Below are 21,458 nucleotides of genomic sequence, written 5' to 3' on the forward strand. Positions count from 1 at the left end.
ATGGGGAATAAAATGCTGCTCTTTGGATTATCTTGCATCCTTCTTGCTTATTATACTTATATACCCATACCAGAAAACATTGAAGAACCCTGGAAAGTGAGACTCATAGATATTCTTACGAAAATAACAACGCTTACGGTAATATATTTTTCCTGGGAAATTGGGAGTCCTTTTTATAAATACATAAAAATGAAGTGTCATTGAGTCAGTAGTTTGAAAGAGACTTTGCTTTTTTTTAGTGCTTTACCTACGAAATAATATTATAGTTAAGATTTTAGTTAATTGCTAACATGATTTATTGTCTAATGAAGACACACAATGCTTGTAAATGTTACTTCTAAAGGTAAGTGTATACTGACAGCAAAAATAACCAATATTTCTAAAAGAATTTTTGAGCAATTGTTCAGATACTTGAATACAATTGATGCTTTTCAGAATGGCTCATACGTTTTCTTAAACTCACATGTATAAATAATTCATATCATAAAGTTTTGAAATATTTTTAGCCTTCTATTGTTTTAGTATCTTTTTTTTTCATTTTTAGGCAGTTCTTAAGCTTCCTGTACTCAAAATTGTACACTCTAGTGCCAAAAGAAGTTTATATTTGGCTTACATCATCAATTTTAAGTGTGCTAAAAATTAACTAAATGGTGATGATGATTGCATTACAGGTTTATATAAGTGCTGTGTTAATATTAAAATAAAGTATCATCTACTCTGCTGGAGACGAATGGCAATCTTCTTATGCTAGACAACTGTTCTGTTTTCACGCAAGTTTCTGTGATAACATACCCTGGTAAAAAGCCAGGTGAGAGTCCACAACAAAGAATACAGGCCATTATTTCAGGACAATCGGGGTGCTATGGTATTGATGTGCCATCACTTTAACCATCAAGACAGGAGATAAAGGAATGCATGCATGATTATATTTACCTAGTTATCAGGGTCCTACCTGGGAAACAGAGCCGCCTACCTTAAGGCTGTGTATTATCATATCAATTAATGTTATCAAGACATTTCCCCCATAAACATGCTTACCAGCTAACATGATCTAGAAAGTTCCTTGAGGAGACTCTCCTAAGATGATCTTGGTTGTATGAAGCTGACAGTCAAACTAATCATTACAATAACTGACACATTTTCTTCCGAGTCCAAAATTAGTTGAGTTATCCTGGTTTGGGCTTCTTAATGCCTCATGTTGTTGACTGACCAGTAGGGAAGTGAGGGTGGACAAATGCCATTTTATAAATGGTTATGACATCATCCCTGACTAGTACATATATCACTGGTTAGTTCTGGAGTAGTACAACCATCACTAGTTCGTATATCACCAAAGCGACTCAATACTTATCATCTATCAATATAAATGTATTTTGAAAGCAAAGAATTGTAAAAAATTTGCCTTTGTGTCCTCAAGTGTAACATAGAATTATGAAATATATAAATATAGATGAAAAGGCTGAAAGATACACAGTAAAAGGAAGTCTAGACAGAAGAACATCTAAACATGTTTTTTTTTTTTTTTTTTTGGTTTTTCGAGACAGGGTTTCTCTGTGGTTTTGGAGCCTGTCCTGGAACTAGCTCTTGTAGACCAGGCTGGTCTCAAACTCACAGAGATCCGCCTGCCTCTGCCTCCCGAGTGCTGGGATTAAAGGCGTGCGCCACCATCGCCTGGCTGCCATAGTCAATTTCTAAAGAAAAGAGGGGATAGGATATAGAAATGAGGAAAAGAACTTAGATTATTAAATCTACCTTAATCCAAAAAACAACTGTTAATATCAAAATACTTTATATTAGTATGGATTTTGGTCTATTGATACAAATTTGTATACTTTGTTATACTATTTCTATATTTCCACTTTTGTTTAAAGTATTGTGCTTATGCAACTTATTTAAAAGTGTAACATAGTTAAGAAATGCAAATAAACAGTCATTTATAGTAGTCAAATTTATAGACATGTTAGGTTTTCTAGATACACAAAGTCATATTTCTGAAAGACAGATAATCTCCAAATATTTCAGAGGGCTACAGAATATGGCAGTTAAAATGCTTTAAAAACTTAGAATTCTTTGGATGTGAGAAATCTGTTCCTGGCAGCACCAATTACTTCAAGAGGATGATGGGCATTGAATAAACTTTTTGTAGAGTTTGCTTTCAGTGTGACAAAGCTAGCCATTTGGACAAGAAACTGCTCTTGCCTGGACTGTTTGACTGTAAGCTGTATAAACTAAAAATGCAGGACCCACAGGGAAATAACTGATGAGCTTCTCAAAAGAAGGAGGGACAATCCTTCAAGTTCCTACTTTGAAATAGTCTGTCAGAAATTCTGTAGGACACAGAAGAAAGTGACTGACAAATTTTACAAAAATAAGTGGAACAGTCCTTCAAATTTCTTACCTCACTGAGAAATTTGCAAGACACTCTAGGCCTGCAGGCTGACTATGGATGCCCCAATGTTACAGAAGAACTTTGCGTAAATGTCCAAGCAGCCAGGTATCTTTGTAATTATAGAATTTTGGAAGTTGCTCACAATGCATTTATTGTTTACTCATTATATTTTAATTTTGAAATAGTCGAAGACAAAGAAGATGGGTTGGTGGGTAAAGCACTTGTTAGGTAAAGATGAGTTTGGAATTCTGGTACCCACATAAAAGTACATATAGTGGTGTCCACAGCTTCTATAGTGGCATGGGAAGAAGGGATGTGAGAATCCCTGGAGGTTTATGGGTTATCTCAACTGGCATATGGAGTGGCAAAGAACAGCAAACCCTAACTCAAATAAGTTGCAAACTGAGATTCAACATCTGAATGTATTCTCTGGCTCCCATTGATAAATATAATGGTACACAGATGCCTGCACACACACACACACACACACACACACACACACACACACACACACGTGCACGCGCGCGCACAGCTAAACTTTAAACACTGAAACTAAATTTAATGAATAAAAATGAAAATTTTGGGAATACACATGCAAAGAGAGGAAGCATAAAAGGCTATTTTAAGTTAGTATTTTTAGGTAAAACTAAGCTAATAAGAACTTAACCCAATGAAAGTACAGTGGCAAAAATTTGTGGTATCAAATGAGATTATCTTAATTTCAATATTTGTATGTTTTGGATTTATTTTAAATTCATAATGAGCTATTATTGTTTGACAGTTTCATAAATTTACATAATGAATTCAACTCTTTTTCTGAAACTGTTCTCAAAATTTCCTCTTTATACTCTTAAGTTTTCTTTGTGAATCCCCACTAATTTAATTAATGTCCTGCCTTAACATGGGGGCGCATAATGTACCAGAACAAGGCTGGCTATCTACCCCACTGAGGAAAATGGAATCTCCCCTCTCAGCAACCAATAAGTGTCAGTATTCCCTGAGGTTTGTGTGGGACCTTCTTTACAAGTCCCTTATCTATCATGAAATGTTGATTGGTCTAATATTTTTTTATTTTTATTTTTTATTTCTTTTCTCATTTACTCATTGCTAAATGGGGACTAATGTTCTTTTTTTTCTTTTTCTTTTCTTCTTTTTTTTTTTTTTGGTTTTTTCGAGACAGGGTTTCTCTGTGGCTTTGGAGCCTGTCCTGGAACTAGCTCTGTAGACCAGGCTGGTCTCGAACTCACAGAGATCCGCCTGCCTCTGCCTCCCGAGTGCTGGGATTAAAGGCGTGCGCCACCATCGCCCGGCTGATTGGCCTAATATTATACATGTCTTATTACAGATGAATTTATTGAGATTTCTAGAGTAAAAATAAGAGTATATGCATCGGGACATGTAATAAGTCTGATTGTTTAGTCTAGATATACTTTCATGTTTTCCTAAAGTAAAGATGATAATCTTTACATATTTAGTGCAAATATTTTCTCATTTTCTTTTCCTTTGTGCTTGACTAATATTTTATTGTTTTGAAAATATAAATAAAATATATATTTACTGATATCTATCTATAATCTCTCATCTATATATATATATATATATATATATATATATATAGTTTTTTCGAGACAGGGTTTCTCCGTAGCTTTTGGTTCCTGTCCTGGAACTAGCTCTTGTAGTCCAGGCTGGCCTCGAACTCACAGAGATCTGCCTGCCTCTACCCCTGAGTGTTGGGATTAAAGGCGTGCGCCACCACCGCCCGGCTCATCTTTATATTTATATCGATATTTTGATCATATTTATTCTACAACTTCTCCCAGACCTGTCATATTGCATAGCCCTCACAACATCATGTCCTTTTTAAAAAATATTTTTTATAACTCACTGCATCCAGTGAGTGCTGCCTATGGTCATAGAGCCATGTGCTGGACACAGTGCCACTTTCCATATCCCTGAAGGTACCTGATCCTTTCATCCCCAGTAGACATTAACTGTCAGTAGCTCTTGAGCTGGGGTTGGAGCTTCTTGTGTTACAAGGCCCCAATAAATGCTTACATATTATCTGATTTGGTCATTACACATCTCATACAGATAACCAGAGCATCTATGAGGTGATAGGTGCAAGTGCCTTGTCGTGTTAGGAAGAATTGTATTTCAGCCATCTTTCCCTTCTGTGTTTCCACACCTTTCTTCTCCATCTTCTGAGATGTGCGTTTCTCCTTTGGTGAAGGATGTGCTATACACACTATGGCATTATTGCAGTACTTACTCTTTTGCCCATTGCATCTTTATGTGAATTTAGTGTTGCTAAAATAAAAAAATAATGCATACATTTGGATGTTGTTTTGATAGGCCACATTATTTGAATATACGGGTCTTATGAATTTTGAAGATCTTTTCTTCATAATAACGAAAACTCAATATATAGGACCTATTTCAGATGAAAACCTTACAGTGATTGACACAGACTTCAGTAACATTCCTGTTCGTCTGTATTTGCCAAAAAGAAAGTCTGAAAGACAAAGATCAGCTGTCGTTTACATTCATGGTGGTGCTTTTTCCACGGGAAGCTTCAGTAAGTGTATTTTGTAATGTGTGTTTTAATTTGATTGCAATTGCTATATGAAATGCAATTCTCTGCATCTCATGATCTTGTTACACCTTCTCCTGAAATGAGTTAATTTTTCCATTGAGCATTTGACAGTAGTCATTATGTTTGATATAATATCACTTTTTAAGTTAATTGGTTTTTGCTGAAAAATTTTGGCATTGTTTTCTGTTAAGATTTTAATCATAATAAATTTATATTTTATCCCTCCTGATATAGCAACTAAATTCAATCCATAGTTAATTTATGTGAAATCTTTGTAAACAAGAATATACTGATTGCTTTTAACTACAATTAAAATTTTCACTTATGTTAAAAAAAAAAAAACAACTTAAGGTTTATTTTAAAGCCTACGCCTCTTATTAGGAAAAAACATTTAAAAAATTATCCTGAGAAGTATATTAGGCTTTAGGTAAACTAAAGTTCCTTTATTAAAAGTCTGAGAACTCTAAAAGATCCTTAAAGATAGATGAATTAAGGTGACTACCTAAATTTATGAATATTATAATGATGATTAAAATATGATCTTCAACGTATTTCTGAAGTTCTGATTTATAGCCAATTTTATGGTATGGACATGGTTACTTTGAGAGAGTCAAGTCATAAACTTTTTCCTCTCCTGTAAAGTAAAATACAAATTCTATGAAAGGATAGCTTGCTACTATTTAAGCTTGGGGACTGTGATCATCACCACTGCTCGTCAGTCACTGTCTGTGAGGCAATGCCTGGTGTAGTCCTTCAGCACTGCTCAGCCACAGCCTCCTCCAGATGGAACTGACCGCAGAAATGAGAGGCAGGAGAGCAGTCACAGCGCACCAGGCTGTGAAACTGGAGTCAGGTGAAGCTGGCAACACAGGAAGACAGAGCAAGTTTTCTGAGAAACCCAAGCAGGTCATCAAGGCACAGCAAGCTTCTTTCATTGTGACCTAGCAAGAGTCTTCTCTTCTGGCCTGAAGGGATTAGTGGGTAGGAGTTAAGGAGGGATTTAGTGGTAGGAGTTAAGGAAGGTTTTCTAACTCCAGTGGAGATTATTTTACATGTGGTGGCCAAAGTGTAGACTGCAAGATTTTCATTAAGTAATCACAATTCTGATTTCTCTTAGGATTCATAGATGTGTCTGGGTTTCCATTGCCTGGCATTTACACAGCTCTGTTCTGTATTTATGTCTTTCATTTCAGAGATGCGGCCCTATGATTTCGTGAACCGAATGACAGCCAGCAGACTTGATGCTGTTGTGGTGGCCCCAGAGTAAGAGACTGGCTATTTTTAGTATTGTTCCCTTGCCCTCCCACCTAAGCTAGTTTACAGTACAAGTTGCAAAATCCTCAGTGGTGGCTGGATTGCTGCTAGGAAATTTGGGTTCAAAAATCTTTTCTTAACCTTATAATATCAAAATTTTCTCAACAAGGCTCCATTTTGCATTCATCTCTGCCATGGTAGACTCTTATGAGAAGCAGAGATGTGAATATCTTTGCCAATAGAGCAGTGGCAGCTTTAAGAACATAAAGCCTACCCAGGTAATATGCCTATAGTGTATATTCATCATACCTAAGGCTGTAATAAAATGGCCCCTTGGTAGTTCCTGGCCACTTAGCTCCGAAATAACCACACAGAAACTGTATTAATTACATCACTGCTTGGCCCGTTATTTCTAGCTTCTTTTTGGCTAACACTTACCTATTAATTTAACCAATTTCTATTAATCTGTGTCTCACAGTGTGGCTGTGCATTACCAGCTAAAGTTCTGGCATCTGTCTCCAGCAGGGCTACATGACTTCTCTCTTATTCTGCCCTTCTTTCTCCCAGCATTCAGTTTAGTTTTCACTGCCTACCTACGTTCTGCCCTGCTATAGGTCCAAAGCAGTTCTTTATTCATTAATGGTAATGACAGCATACAAAGGGAAATCCCACATCATGAGGGGTAGTAGCAATGTATGTTAGAGTTATTATTGGGCTAAGTAATAGCAGTTAGAACCAATGTTGGGACCACTCAAACTACCCAAGAACCTTTCCAATGACAGCTCTTATTAATTCATGACTTTTGTTCGAATGTTCAACAATATAACAGAAAGTTGAATACATGCTTATTGCTTTATGACCTTTTGGGTGTATTCTATACTTCTTATGGCTCATCATGAGGTTGGAGTAAATTGGCTTTCACCTGCAAATATTTTTTCTTTTTTTTTGTTTATTTTATTTTTTTTAGTTGTTGCAAAAAAAAATTTCCCATCCCCTCTTCGCACACATTGCCCCCTCCCCTAACTCCCCTCCCCCTCTCCCCCTTCCCCCCACTCCATTCCCCCTCCCTCTCGAGAATGAAGAGCAGTCCCTATTCCCTGCCTTGCGGGAAGTTCAAGGTCCTCCCACTTCTATCCAGGACCAGGAAGGTGAGCATCCAAACAGGCTAGGCTCCCACAAAGCCAGTTCATGTATTAGGATCGAAACCTAGTGCCATTGTCCTTGGCTTCTCATCAGCCTTCATTGTCCGCCACGTTCAGAAAGTCCGGTTTCATCCCATGCTTATTCAGTCCCAGTCCCGCTGGCCTTGGTGAGCTCGCAATAGATCAGTTCCACTGTCACAGTGGGTGGGTGCACCCCTCGTGGTCCTGACTTCCTTGCTCATGTTCTCCCTCCTATCCTCCTCATTTGGATCTTAAGAGCTCAGTCCTGTGCTCCAATTTGGGTCTCTGTCTCTATCTCGATCCATAGCCAGATTAAGGTTCTAAGGTGATATGCAAGATATTCGTCAGTATGGCTATAGGATAGGGTCATAGCATCGGAATGGATTTACAAAATTGGAGGTTTTTGCTGAATCATTATAAGGAATTTTTGCTGACAGTATAATAGAGTCACGTAGCATAAACTAGTGGGTTCAGTACTGCGGTGCTCATAATCACTGCTTTAAAGCAAGTGGAATGACTTATGTTTGAGAAATTTCTAACTTACAGTAGTAATGTCAGTTTGCCTTTATCATTATAATTTAACCAACTTTATCGTGTTATAATTTACATAAGCTTTTAAGAGAGTAAACGCAGGCAACTTCTGCTCTTCATCTTGAAATAAAATTATACTTTGATGTTTCAAGGTTGATATTATGCTACTGTTAAACACTTAGACACACCTTAAAATTTAAAAATTCACAAGGACTATCTGAATATTGTTCATTATAGAACTATGAATAATTCAAGAATTCTAATTCTAATTGTAAGAGTTAAAAAAATGAGACTGTATAATTGAGACATGATTCTATAAAAGAATGCACAATGAGATGGAATTAAGGATGAGAGAGTAAAGATATTATATATTTTGTCTTAAGAATCACAGTATTTTAGTAATCCTTATTGATATTGCTTACATATTCATATATCAAACTGCTTATTTTAATTCAAATCCTCATGCTTAGGAAATGAAATTCTACAATTCTGTGAAATTTTGGCCAAATAAGTTTCTAATTGAAGGCAACTACCAACACTTTGCTCTCAGATTTTCTGAATTAAATTTCTTGAATAATCTAATCAATGATCATGAATTGCTTTTGAGTCACCAACTCCATTCAGGGCCTGGTGCAGTTACAGACTTCTTGAGGATGAAAATATATGCTATCTTATTCTTCTTCTCACTGGACTAATACCAAAAACACTTTAAACTAGAACCTATGTCTTGTTTTAAAGTAGAAACTATTTATTAGTCAGTCTGGGTTTATTTGATGGGTTTAAAGATTCAAAATAGGGCCAAATTTTATTTATATATCCGCTACTAAAATTTAGAGATAATTAGATACTTGAGCCTAATTATCTGTATCTTAAGTTCTTTGTTTCTTTTCTTTTCTTTTTTCTTTTTTGATTTACCTCTAAAGTTACAGACTTGCTCCTCAGGGTCTATTCCCAGCTGCCCTTGAAGATTGTATTGTTGCGGTCAAGTTCTTTCTCCAGGATAAAGTTCTTAAAAAATATGGAGTGGATCCTGCTCACATCTGTATTTCAGGAGACAGCTCTGGGGCTTCCTTGGCAGGATCAGTGACTCAACTGGTATGTTATGTGTGTTATGTATGATTGGAACCGGCACAATTTAGTCCTAACTCAAAGGAAGAACTTTAGTTATTGTGTTTGAATGATGTTCTTACTGTAATCTATAAAATGTAACACAACCAAATCAGTTTATTCTTTTGCATGATTCTAGATTTAGTTGTGGCATTAGTCAAGAAATTAGGTGATGTTGCATAAGAATTTCATAATCCTACTCTGTGTGTGTGTGTTTGTGTGTGTGTGTGTGTGCACGTGTGCTTATTGGGCACTGAATCTAAGGCTACTTGCTTACTAGACAAATGATCTACCTTGGAACTATGGAACTACCTCATTTTAGGCTCTTCTTGAGTTGGTCTCTAGTTAAGCATCCCAGGCAGAATTTGAATCTGTTCTGTAATATGGCTATGCCTTAAGCTTGCAATCTCTCCCCATCAGTCCCCAGCTACTTGGAATAGAGTCACACCATCCAGCCTTCCTTATCATACTAATTAATAAAAATATAACAATGACTATGAATGATTATTTAGTATAACTTTTATTGCTAGTTTTTCGAAGATAAATTATAAAACTTCCGTGAATTTGATGTCACTGTACTTGATGCAAATTGATTAGTTTCTTATCTCTCTGACTAGAAGACCTAGTAAGAAAAAGGTAAATGGAAAATGAGTTATTTCGGCTTATGGTTTGACATGGTATAGTACCTGAAGGCAGAAAATCCATGGCAGTGGGAGGAGTTTATCTCTGTGGAGCAGACAAGTGAAGCTGTTTTAATACATTTTTTGAGGGCATACAGCAAGGGTCATGAAGCAGAAGCAATGGAGGAATGGTGCCCAGTGACTTATTCCTGGTGGCTTATTCAGCCTGCTTGCTTCTATCATCGAGGATTACCTGTACAGGGGTAGAACCTCCTACAGTGGGCTGGGCACATCAATCACTTGTTTAGAAAATCTTCACAGTCTCACTCACAAACTAATCTTACAAAGACGTTTTCTTTCTTGTTCCCTCCTCTCAAATAAGTCTAGCCTGTTTCAAATTTACAAAACAAAATGAAAGACAAACCAGCCAGAGCTCCTCAACACTTGTCAACTTGACACACAAACACATCATTACTTAACTGCAACCTTCCCTTTCTTGTTTATGCCCAACATCTCATATTAATATCATTATATCAATATGAAACACATTGCAACTTTGAAAGTCCCACAATCTTTACAAATTCAAAGACGTTGATGGTCAGTCACTCTAAAATACCCAGTTTCTCTAAAATTTCAAAGTCTATTACTGTGGCTTCCTATAAAATAATAAATTAATTAAATATTTTCATATTCGAAGAAGGAAGAATTAGAGCAATGTCTCAATCAGAACAAAGTAAAACAAAAGTCTAAAATAGGAAAACTTGGGATTAGACACTGCAGGTTCACTCTATAGGCTCCAAAGGTCTTGCCCCAACACATGTAACATATCTCCTGGGCTCAGGCTGTCTTAATGCCATACTAGCTGCTGTTCTTTTTGGCAAGACTATGGTACTGACATCTCCAAAATGTGTGGTCTCCCCTGCACCTGGCAAGAGCTGCTCATTTGCTCTTTTCAGCTGCTTTGTCCATGATACATGGTTCCAAAACTCAATCCTATCCCATCACACTGTCAATCCCAGGGCTGCTCCTTCAACTGAGGCTTCATAATCACCATTAGCTTCTCTAGGCCCTCATGGTGCCTGCCAAAGCTTGGTTGCTCACCATAACCCCTTCATTCCTTCAACAATCGGTATCACATGGGAAATTACATAACTCCAAGTTCAGATGCCAGCAGAAGGTAGAAACTTAGCACCCTCTGGACTATAACTGCTATGTATTGATCCTAAGGAAACCCTTCCCTGACGATTTGGACTTAGTGATATCAGTGAAATTTTCTGTCCCACCTCCCAGCTCCCAAATAACTACACTGAAATGTTAATCTAATTCATCTTAATCAATAAAACCCAGAGTCAGATATTGGGGTAAAAACCTGGAAGACCAAAGACCCAGGAGAAGCCACTAGTTACTTCCCACCTCTTTTGTTGCTCAGTCAGACAGGCAGAGATCCTGTCTCCACCCCACTTTATCACTTTCTGTTTCCACCACCCAAGTACTCAGATTATAAGGTGTGAGCCACCACTGCCCAGCTTCTATGATTAAGTAGTGGCTGTCTCTGCCCTCTGATCTCCAGGCAAGCTTTATTTTTCAAAACACAAACAAAATATCACACAACACCACACCAAGACTTATGAATTATGAAAGCTTGACTGATAGCTTAGGCTTGTTCCTAACTAACTCTTACAACTTTAACCCATTTTTAACCAATCTACTTTTTGTCTCCTGGGTTTATTATCTCATCTCTCCTATCCTTTCTGACCAAGTAGCTTCCTCTGTGTCTTGCTGGCAACTCTACCCTTTTTTTTTCTCAGCATTCTCTGTCTGGCTCTCCTGTCTAACCTCTTCCTGTTAGCTCTTTATTACCCAATGAGGCAACATATCTTCACTGTATACAAAAATATTGTTCCACAACACAGTAGTAGTGCTAGTCTCTTCTGAATCACAGTTAACTCTTTATCACAATAAATCAGTATTGATTGTCCCAGGAAACCAAAAGATTTACTTTAGTGGTTCTTAATTCACAATATCACATGAATGTCCCTGCTAGCATCTAAGAGGTTTTCAAATTTCTGGAGAAATGCTGCTCACTGGCTTAATCCTCATGGCTTGCTTAGACTGTTCTATTATATTTAAGACCCAAACCCCAGGAGCTTTGTCATTAACATGGGGTAGGCCCTCCCATAGCAATCAGTAGTTAAGAAAATGCCCCACAGGTTTTCCACAGAACAATGTTACAGAGGCATAATCCAAATAGCTCTCTCTTCTCACAGAAGTTTAGCTTGTGCTGAGCTGACAAAAGCTAATCAGGATATCTGTCAAGTACAGTTTGTGCTGCCCATACATGCTTGATATTTGGCTTTATGTTAGAGTGTGGACAAGCCCCCAGAAGCCACATCCTTTAAAACAACCAACTCTTCCTTTTCCAGGAGCATCAAGTGACAATAGGGTCTTAGAGAGCGGTGAGACGTTGTGAAATCAAAAACTTAGTGATGTTTAAAACATATTATTTGCTAAGTGAATTCAACAATATTCACTGACACTAGAAACCTAAGCATATCTGTAGTTCAATCCTTTTACAGGAATGTGGATAACCAATTTATAATGTTCTTAAATTTTTAAACCTATAAATGCGACATTGCTTTCTTTTAAATTTTTTTACTTAACTTTATCTCTTTTATGTGTATGTGTGTTTTTGACTGCATGTATGTCTATGCACCATGTGCATACAATGCCCATGAAGATGAGAAATTGCAGAAATTGGAGGTCCTGACTATTTTCAGCCACCATGTAGGTGTTTAGACTTAAACTTGGCTTCTCTCCAAAAGCATCAAGTACCCTTAACTACTCAGCCATCTCTCCAGCACTACAACATGTTTGCCATTAACAGCAAATTAAAATACTTTTTTACTGGGGAAAAAAAGATATAATTTTAGTTATTCTAAAAGCAATCTATTAATAGCATTTGCCAATTAATTTTGCAGTATATTTTCCTTTTTCACTCATAATTATGTGAGTTTACCAAAGATACCGAGCTTCATCTGAGCTGAGTCTTTAGAACACCACTGACTTCATCCGATGATTTTCCCTATGTCGGGTCTGTTGCATTTCCAAAACTACTAAGATATTTAAGTGTTACCGTATAGTCTTTAGTAGTTTTTGAGAAAAGGTTTTTCAATTGACATTTTTATTTTAATTTAATATTATCATACTTCTTCCCTTTCTAACCTTTATGTAATCTTACTTGTGCCCTACCCAACAAGAATGAAATGGAGCTCATTGTTTCCATCTTTTGGAAAGATTAATGTAATTAAAGAAGAAGAGATTATAAATCCCATGCAGTGAAAGGGAGGCATGGGAGGAGTTGGAAGGGGTAAGGTGTAAAAATGAAATACTCAAAAATAAAAGTTTGAATTAAATGAAACTATACATTATGTCTACTGATATAATCCCCATTTTAAAGACCAGGAAGCCAAGGCTTGACAGGACTGGGTATGTAGCCCAATGTATAGCATTTGTATGCTATGAAGCCAAAACTCAAACTAACACAGGACAGGCTCTAAACTTATTCTTTCAAATACAAGCTGATCTGCTCTGATAGACTAGATATTGGGCATCGTTATTTTTTAATGTAACACAGCTTTGTGTACTGCTTCAAGGAACTCGAGGTGTATTGTGAGATTCTTGTGAGAAGTAGAGTAGGCAAGGGGAAAGTAGAGGTGACTCAGAGAAACAGTCATCTGCACAACACACGGGGATTTTCAGCATCCCAAAGTGTCCTGAACAGACATTATAAAATGTCAATTTATGCTTACATTATATATAATGGCCTTTAAAAATGTGTGAATGTGTGTGTGTGTGTGTGTGTGTGTGAGAGAGAGAGAGAGAGAGAGAGAGAGAGAGAGAGAGAGAGAGAGAGAGAGAGACTGTGGTGTAGATTGTTTCACATGATTTTTCTTGTGTATTCCCATATGCACGTGGAGGCAGATTGACGTTAAAAATTGTCTTCTGTTGTGCATTGCCCTTATCTGTTGAGGAAGGGTCTTTCAGTCAACTTCAGGTCTCACTGCTATAGCTGTTCTTCCTAGCCATCTTCCCTTGATGATGCCGTTTCTGCTTTCCCAGTCAGGACTGGCTGTCATGTAACTGGAGAACCAAACTCGGGTTCTAAAGATTGGTGAGGCAAGCACTTTCACTGTCAATCCCCATCCCCAACACCACAGTGGCCATTCGCACACCAATTAAAGTACTTCATCTTACATGCAGAACCACCAGTATTTATGACTTGCTCTTGGATATGTCTTTTGCTCTTAGAAGAGGACTGGAATGGAATATAAATTAGGCCACTATCACAACTATTATGGTATTGCTATTACATGATGGATGCCACATTCCAACAACTTCTATACTTTTTGGCTTACTGTTGAATAAGGAAGGATAGGTTGTAAAAGAAACTATGGCTGGCTCATTTTCTCATTGTCTTCATTTGCACTGTAAATGGTTAAGTTAGAGGGGTCACATAAGGGAGAAAGACTGTGATAGGTTTACTTGCTGCTGCTTCTTCATTTGAAGTAAGTTTTGGTTTCATTGGGAGCTGAGGTTGTTGCATCTATAGGACCTCCAGTTTTTTAGCATCCCGCATTTAGATCTACATCATGGACTCAGAAGAGTGGATTTTAAAAGCATTGGGAATAATGCCAAGTGTGAAATGGCATAGAATCAAATATTGTATGGAAATGGCATTGCTATTGTGAGTTTTACATAACAACATGGGTGAAACATACATGTCAGCTTCTCTGCTCATCTGCATGATCTACTGTTCTACTAATTTCAGTTGCATAGAAGTTGATATAAGAGTAGTTATTTTAAATTATGGTATCTGGACTTTCAAGAAAGCATGAGGTCTTTCTGCAAGCAAAACGTTCAACAAGTCTTTGGCTCCTCATGCCAGACAAAATAATCTCTAATAAACCAACAGTAAACAAAAAATGTTATGACACTTTTCTAAACCATGTGACTGAAAACTAATATAAAATATTAGGGATTAAAGATGAAAAAATAGGCCGTGAATTGAAACAGAGCAAGGCATAGTATAAGGGATGGTTTGAAAGGGGTAAGGGGAAGGAAGAAATGGTATAATTATATTATAAACTCAAAAAAGTTGAATTAAAAATGGATCATTTCACTAGGGAAGAGTATTATGAATCTTTTATATGAATCTTCAATTCCACTAGTTTAATGTGTTTTAATTGTAATTCTTTATGAGTTTCATAAAGAGGAGGCATGCTGTTGAATGGGGCTTAATTTTTTGTATCCTGAATTAAGAAGGAAGTATTAATTAAACAATTTCAACTTGTCCACACAAGGGTAGAATTATGAGTTATGGTATCTCATCTCTTTTTTGACCTTTGCAAACCAGTTTAAGTTGTTATCAAAGGAATAATATTCTCAGCTTATTGAATCATTTGCTTTCCATCAGTTTGTAAATAGGGAGAGACATGCTTGCCTGTCTACGCTCGTTTTCCAGGAGGCCGTGTTCATTCTGGGTTGTGTTTTCATGTGGCTCAATAGCTGCTTTTTCCTTCCCTGAAAGCCTGACTTCCTCCAGTGAGTTTCTGTGGCACCAGGATGAGTACGCTTAACCACACCTTCTATATTAACCACAAGGCATACATGTCAAAAGCTACTACTTCTTTTCAGATACTGTTTTTCTGATTCAATGATCACCTCGGCCAAGCATAGGAAACTTAAAAAAGTGTTAATTGATTCATACTTCCATGTAGTACCTTCAGAGGCCAAAAATGGGCACTGACTCTCCTGTCTGGAGTTGTGACAGTTGTGAGATGCCATGTGGGTGCTGGGAATAGAAACCAGGTCCTCTGGTAGAGCGGTCAGTGATGGTGACTGAGCCATCTCTCCAGTCCAATACTGCACATATTTTCAAATCATAGTACTATATGTAGTCTTTAATATAAGGTGGAAATTGAACATTTGGCACATTGGATTGAGGTGTATTGAATGCTATGTGAGTTTAGGAGTGATTTTCTTGCTTGGGTGTTAGCATACATAAACATATAGGTGTATGCTTATGGGTAAGATTAAAAATATACTGGAATATCCATAAAACTTGTTAGCAGACTAACAACCTCAATGGTTGTGACTGGTATAGAATCATTTTAGTGGACATTTTATATTCCATGAAGAAGATTAAATTTTACTTAAGTCTTGAAATAAGATAGGTGAAGACATCGGATCCTAGATTAGCAACAGTATAGGGGCTATTAGTATTAATATATTTGTGACAAAATGTGTTAAGTTGCACACCAGCAACAATTAAGGATAATGGGATATTCTAGATTAATCTCTCCCTCCCTCCATCCTCCATGTTTCCTTCCATTTCTCCATGTTACCACAGAAACGATTCTATGCTGGTTCTGGCTTGCTAAGACCTGCTCTGATAGTGCCTACCAGCAGGCCCTCTCCTGGCCTGCTGTCATCCTGTATATCCTGCTTTGTCAGTCACAGTGGGAGGCATGCGGAATCTCTGCTAAACCATTGTCTCTCCTGCTTCTCCAACCCTGGGGTGTCTGCTAAAATTTATAAGGGCATCTTCATGAAAAGTCTAGAAATAATTCAAGCAATTTATGACACAGTGGTTACTATATACCTCTTTGCCTGAGATGATTATTCTAACTGAGGAGGCAGAGGATAGCAATCTAACTGCAGTGGTTTTCCTTCTGAGGTTCTAGGGCAAGGGCAGTGGGAGAGAGGGTCTCCATGTTTATACAAAATTTAACACCACATTGACTCTGAGGTAAGAGTGACCACTCCCCCCCCCCACCCGAAAGCATAGGTGTGACATGGACAACTGCATCCACATAAAGCCTGAAAGAGCTTGGGAAGTAATTCTAGACAAAAAAAGAATAGAGTTAAACACAGCTTATTGATAGCAGTATTTTCTCAGGTGGGCTCTGTTTGCTAGACACAAATGTGTCTCATTTAAGAGAGGCTTCCTGATTCAGCTTTAGCTGTAAAACCTCGCAGCTCTTTTAAAAAGCCCTGCCATGAAACATTTAAATGGTGTTGATGAGAAGCTGACTGCATGCTTTTTGGTTTTCAGCCATAGCAGGAAAAAGGCTGTGCCATTTTAAAATGCTGGCTTTCTGGGCCACCCTGCCATCACAAACTCTGACTCTTTCAGGCAGGAGGCCTGGCTACAGAGCATTTTAATGCGGTTTTTGAGCAGACTGCTGCAGCTTGCTTGGTGGCAGGGACCTTGAAACACCATAGAGTTGTGGCAATAGAAAGCTAAGGAATGGGCTGGATCCAGCCCTCAAAGGCATGGCTTTAATGCTCTCCATATTGCTTAGCAAATTAAAGACTCACATGGTGGAGAAAAAGAGAGATATACAGTAAAGAGAGATTCAAAGATGAAGAAAACCTCTAAATATTTACAGTGTGTTAAAAACGTATGCAGGCTTGGGAGAGAAAGAAAAAGGGAAAAGCCCTTAAAGGAGAGACAGAGAGAGAGAGAGAGAGAGAGAGAGAGAGAGAGAGAGAGAGAGAGAGAGAGAGAGTAGTTGGGTGTGGTGGCACACACCTTTAATCCCAACACTTGAAAGACCATCAGGCAGACCTCTGTGAGTTCACAGTGTTGTGGCACTCCTTTAATCCCAACACTTAGGGAGGCAGAGGCTCATAGGTCTCTGAGTTCAAGGACAGCCTGGTCTACAGAGGGAGTTCCAGGACAGCCAGATATACACAGAGAAACTGTCTCAAAAAGCCAACAATTAAAAATAAAAATAAATAGAGGTTAAACTAAAGTCTTGTAAAGTTGAAAAATAAACAGAGAGTCTGGATACTGTATGTTATTATGTTCTCTTTGAATTGTTTGAATGCTGAGGAAGGAGCAACAGCAGCCAAAAGATATTTGTTTATAAATGCTGCTGTGAGATGTGAAAGGTTGGAAAAGGCAATGGTTTTGCTAAGATGTCTCCGATCTGGACCCCTTTGACCAAGGCAGAGCCCACGGTCTCTCTGGCTTCTCAAGGTATGAAACATTTGTTGTTACTCCACAGAGCTGATAAGACCAGGTAGTGAGACATCTTCCAGTACTCTTCTCTTGCTTAAGAAGGACCCTTAAGCCTGTTCACCAGAGCTTTTGGGGGATCTGGCAGGTGATATTCTGGGAGTGTTTTAGTACACTAGGAGCCACTATTTTGGGGTTTATAATAATAAAGAACAGCAGTTTTAGGAAGGAATTAGAGATAAGGACAAACTTCCTCATATCTTTGCATTTGAAGAAGTAACTGTGTGGCTCAGATTAGTGTTAGAGATACCTCCAATTCCCTGACACTTTTCTCTACCTTGGCTCTTTTCTATTTTCTAACCTATAAACACACTGGTATATCTTTGTTTCTTTTGATTTAAGTCTGTGGAGCTTGAAGTATTCCCGAGAAAGCCACTAGTCTCTCTTAATTTCTTAATTCAATTTAATTCATTTTTTTCTTGTCTTTTTTTGTTTCTGTGTGGATCCATGTTCATGGGAGTATATGTGTGTCAGTTTGCCCTTGTGTGTACATATATATGGTGAACATGTGGAAGTCAGCAGTTCCCGCTTTTACCTTCCATTTTTTTTCTTTCTTTCCAAAATAGAGTCTCGCTGTATAACATTTTAAGGCAAACCAGTTTGGCCTTGAAAATCATAATTTTTCATATAAGTACTTTCACTGTCCCTGGACCTTATTAGGATTATCTATCAGATTAAATGCCAGTGAGTTCAGGAGATATGTCTTTCTTCACCCTAGCACTGGGCGCTAGGCTGACACTATGCCCAGGTCTCTTTTTGGGTTGCCGTCCATAGACTTGTTCTAGCAAAGATTTTACAAACTGAGCCATCTCCCCAGATTTCACTTAATTAATAAGTTTCTCCTATACCTTGATAAACCATGGAAAGTTTAAACTGCAGTATAATCTCCCTGCTTCAAGCACCAACCATGGGCGTTTACTCAACTGGGGACTATTCTAGTCTTTAAATGGAAGATCACCTGCAGGCATTAACTCAACTGGAGACTATGCCTGTTTATATGCAGAAGAGTTATTTGGCTCAGTCTCAGTCTTACTGTTGTGTTCACTGCTGCTTATTCTCTCAACTTTCTGAAACACTGCATTTTATTTGTAAAATTACCAGCATAAAGCCACTGGGAAGGAGGGCCGGAAAAAAACCTCCTCCTCCTCCTCCTCCTCCTCCTCCTCCTCCTCCTCCTCCTCCTCCTCCTCCTCCTCCTCCTCCTCCTCCTTTCTCCTTTTTCTTCTTCGTGGCTTTTCGAAACAGCACTGCTCTGTAGCTTTGGAACTTGTCCTGGAACTTGCTTGGTTTACCAGGTTGGCCTTGAACTCACTGAGATCCACCAGACTCTTCCTCCCAAGTGCTTGGGATAAAGGCGAGTGCTACCACCACCAGGCTAAGGACTTTGTACCTACGGTGTGTTGCTCATTTTGAAGTTGGTCAGATACTTTCCTTGTGATGTGCTGTTGAGATTTCAACTAGCCCTCTCATTTCATATAAATTCGCTTTCAGATGAGGGCGTGACCTTGTACACAGCACATCCTGACCTTCCTGTGGAGGAATGCAGACACAGTTGGGAATGTGGCACTCTGCTATAGAAGCATATGTGCTGCAGGGACCCACTGCAAGGTCTCTCCTTCAGCGTGCTAACTAAGAAATGAAAGGAAAGGGTCTTATGACTGCAAACTCAGGACTCTTCCTGTTTCCGGTAGAGACAGATTACACATGAAATAGTCCATTACTTACTTCTTCTCTTCTGACTTTTGTAAATTATTCTTTGTGTTTTCTGTCATATTATAACACTAGTAGCTAAAGGTAAGGCATATGATAGAATTGTTTGCAACATATAACAACAAATGTTCATGGTCCATCTGAATGGGTTTTCAACATGTTGTTTTACCATATTCATTGTTTCGGTTATTGTAGATTCCTGTATGTCAACATAAGCAAGCTGGGCATGATGACACATGCCTAGGTTAAAACCACATGGGAGGCTAACACAGGAGGACAGTCTGTGATAGATAGATTAAAAACAACTTGTCACCAAAAACTAAAAGTATTTTTAAACATAGCCGTTCTGCCATCTCTAGTAAAATTCTCCAGCTCATGGTCTTGTTTGGCTGCCAAGTATGAAGAAGGTGGAATGAGAGTCTCATTTTTCAAACCATGAGTAAATGTTATGAGACTAATCCTCAGATACTGTTTCAGTTTAATAAATTTATTTACCTTAGGACATTGAAACAAAGCTAAAGCTGTTGACTCATTAACACTCATCATGTGTTTTGTTTACAGCTACAGGATGATCCAGAATACAGAAACAAAATTAAGGCACAAGCTATGATATACCCTGGACTACAGGCAGTTGATACCTGGATGCCATCTTATCGAGAGTATGAAAATGGTCCCTTTTTGACAAGGAAGTTAGCAATTTGGTTGTCAATACCATATTTCACAGAAGAGAGAGAAGCACTAAATGCAGTACTGAGAAATGAGCACATGCATGAAGAATCGAGAGACTTGTTCAAGTTTGTGAACTGGAGTCACTTCCTTCCTGAGAAGTATAAGAAGAACCATGTTTATAGGGAGCCCGTTCTTGGGAAGCTGAATGCTTTCTTACGAGTAGCTCAGGATAGAAGATTGTCACCTTTGTTAGTCAATGACTCCCGGCTACAGAAGTTGCCATTAACTTATGTCCTCACATGTGAACATGACATCCTAAGAGATGATGGATTTATTTTTGTCACCCGACTCAGAAATGTAGGAGTTCCAGTTACACATGAACACATAGAGGATGCAATCCATGGAGCCATATCATTTGTCACAGCACCAATGTATTTACATTCAGGTTTGAGAATAATAGATAAGTATATAAGTTGGCTACGAGAAAATCTATAAATCAATCGTGCATATAGCTAGGTAGTCAATTAGCTAGCAATGCTACCTAAAGATTATATTTTAAAGTATTTTAAAATTAACGAGTTGTTTAAACATGATTTGAACTTTCGATAAACCTAATTTTAAGTTAGAATAAATATGGTTTAGTATATTTGGGAAGTTACTTAACTTTGATAATTTACGATTTAATAAAATGGAGATATTCATTCTGTTGCCATCTTTAACACCATGAGTAGAGATACTCTCTGAGAAATCAAACCTAATAGTTCAGTACTAAAATGTGAGTACTGTTATCTTCAAAAGGGCAGGAGATTCAAGACAGTGACAAGAATGAGGTGATGAATGAGGAGGTAGAACATTGTAGTGGCATTTGTTTGCAGTGATCATTAAACTGTATTTCAGTCACAAGTTTTAGTTGTGTGTTGTTCATACAAAAAAATCAATTTTGTCCTTGTGAATTAGATCAGTATTTATTACATTCACTGTACATGAAGTCTATTTATTGCTTATTATTTACTAATATACTTTTCTGTGTACTGGCCACCAAGGTTAACATCTTCACCACAGATGTCCCAAAGCTTAAATATTTGAACCTTATTTAAACTTTAGTAAGATCAAGCCAGGAATGTGTAGCAGGCTTTCTTGGACTGCCAGCCCCCAAATCATAACATGGAAACTTATTATTATTCACGAATGTTTGGCCTTACCTTATCCTTCTCCCACTTGCTCTTATTACTTAGTTTAACCATTTTTCTTCATCTACATTTGCCTTGAGGCTATTAAATTTCTTAAATTCTGTAAGTCCTACTTCCTGCTTTCTCTCTGTCTGTCTGGCTGGTAGATC

At 37.8% G+C, this 21,458-nt stretch overlaps 1 protein-coding gene across 1 annotated transcript; it reads left to right on the forward strand.

The window, feature by feature from the left end:
* LOC142836413 (arylacetamide deacetylase-like 2) lies at positions 1-20,740 on the forward strand. Its single transcript, XM_075950684.1, has 5 exons — positions 1-138; positions 4,742-4,964; positions 6,176-6,245; positions 8,854-9,025; positions 20,012-20,740. The coding sequence occupies exons 1-5, from the start codon at positions 1-3 to the stop codon at positions 20,612-20,614; spliced, it is 1,206 nt and encodes a 401-aa protein (XP_075806799.1). The 3' UTR covers positions 20,615-20,740.
* The last annotated feature ends 718 nt before the right edge of the window (positions 20,741-21,458 follow it).

The sequence above is a fragment of the Microtus pennsylvanicus genome, chromosome 16 (genome assembly GCF_037038515.1).
Source record: "Microtus pennsylvanicus isolate mMicPen1 chromosome 16, mMicPen1.hap1, whole genome shotgun sequence".
In the NCBI taxonomy this organism is placed as follows: Eukaryota; Metazoa; Chordata; class Mammalia; order Rodentia; family Cricetidae; genus Microtus; species Microtus pennsylvanicus.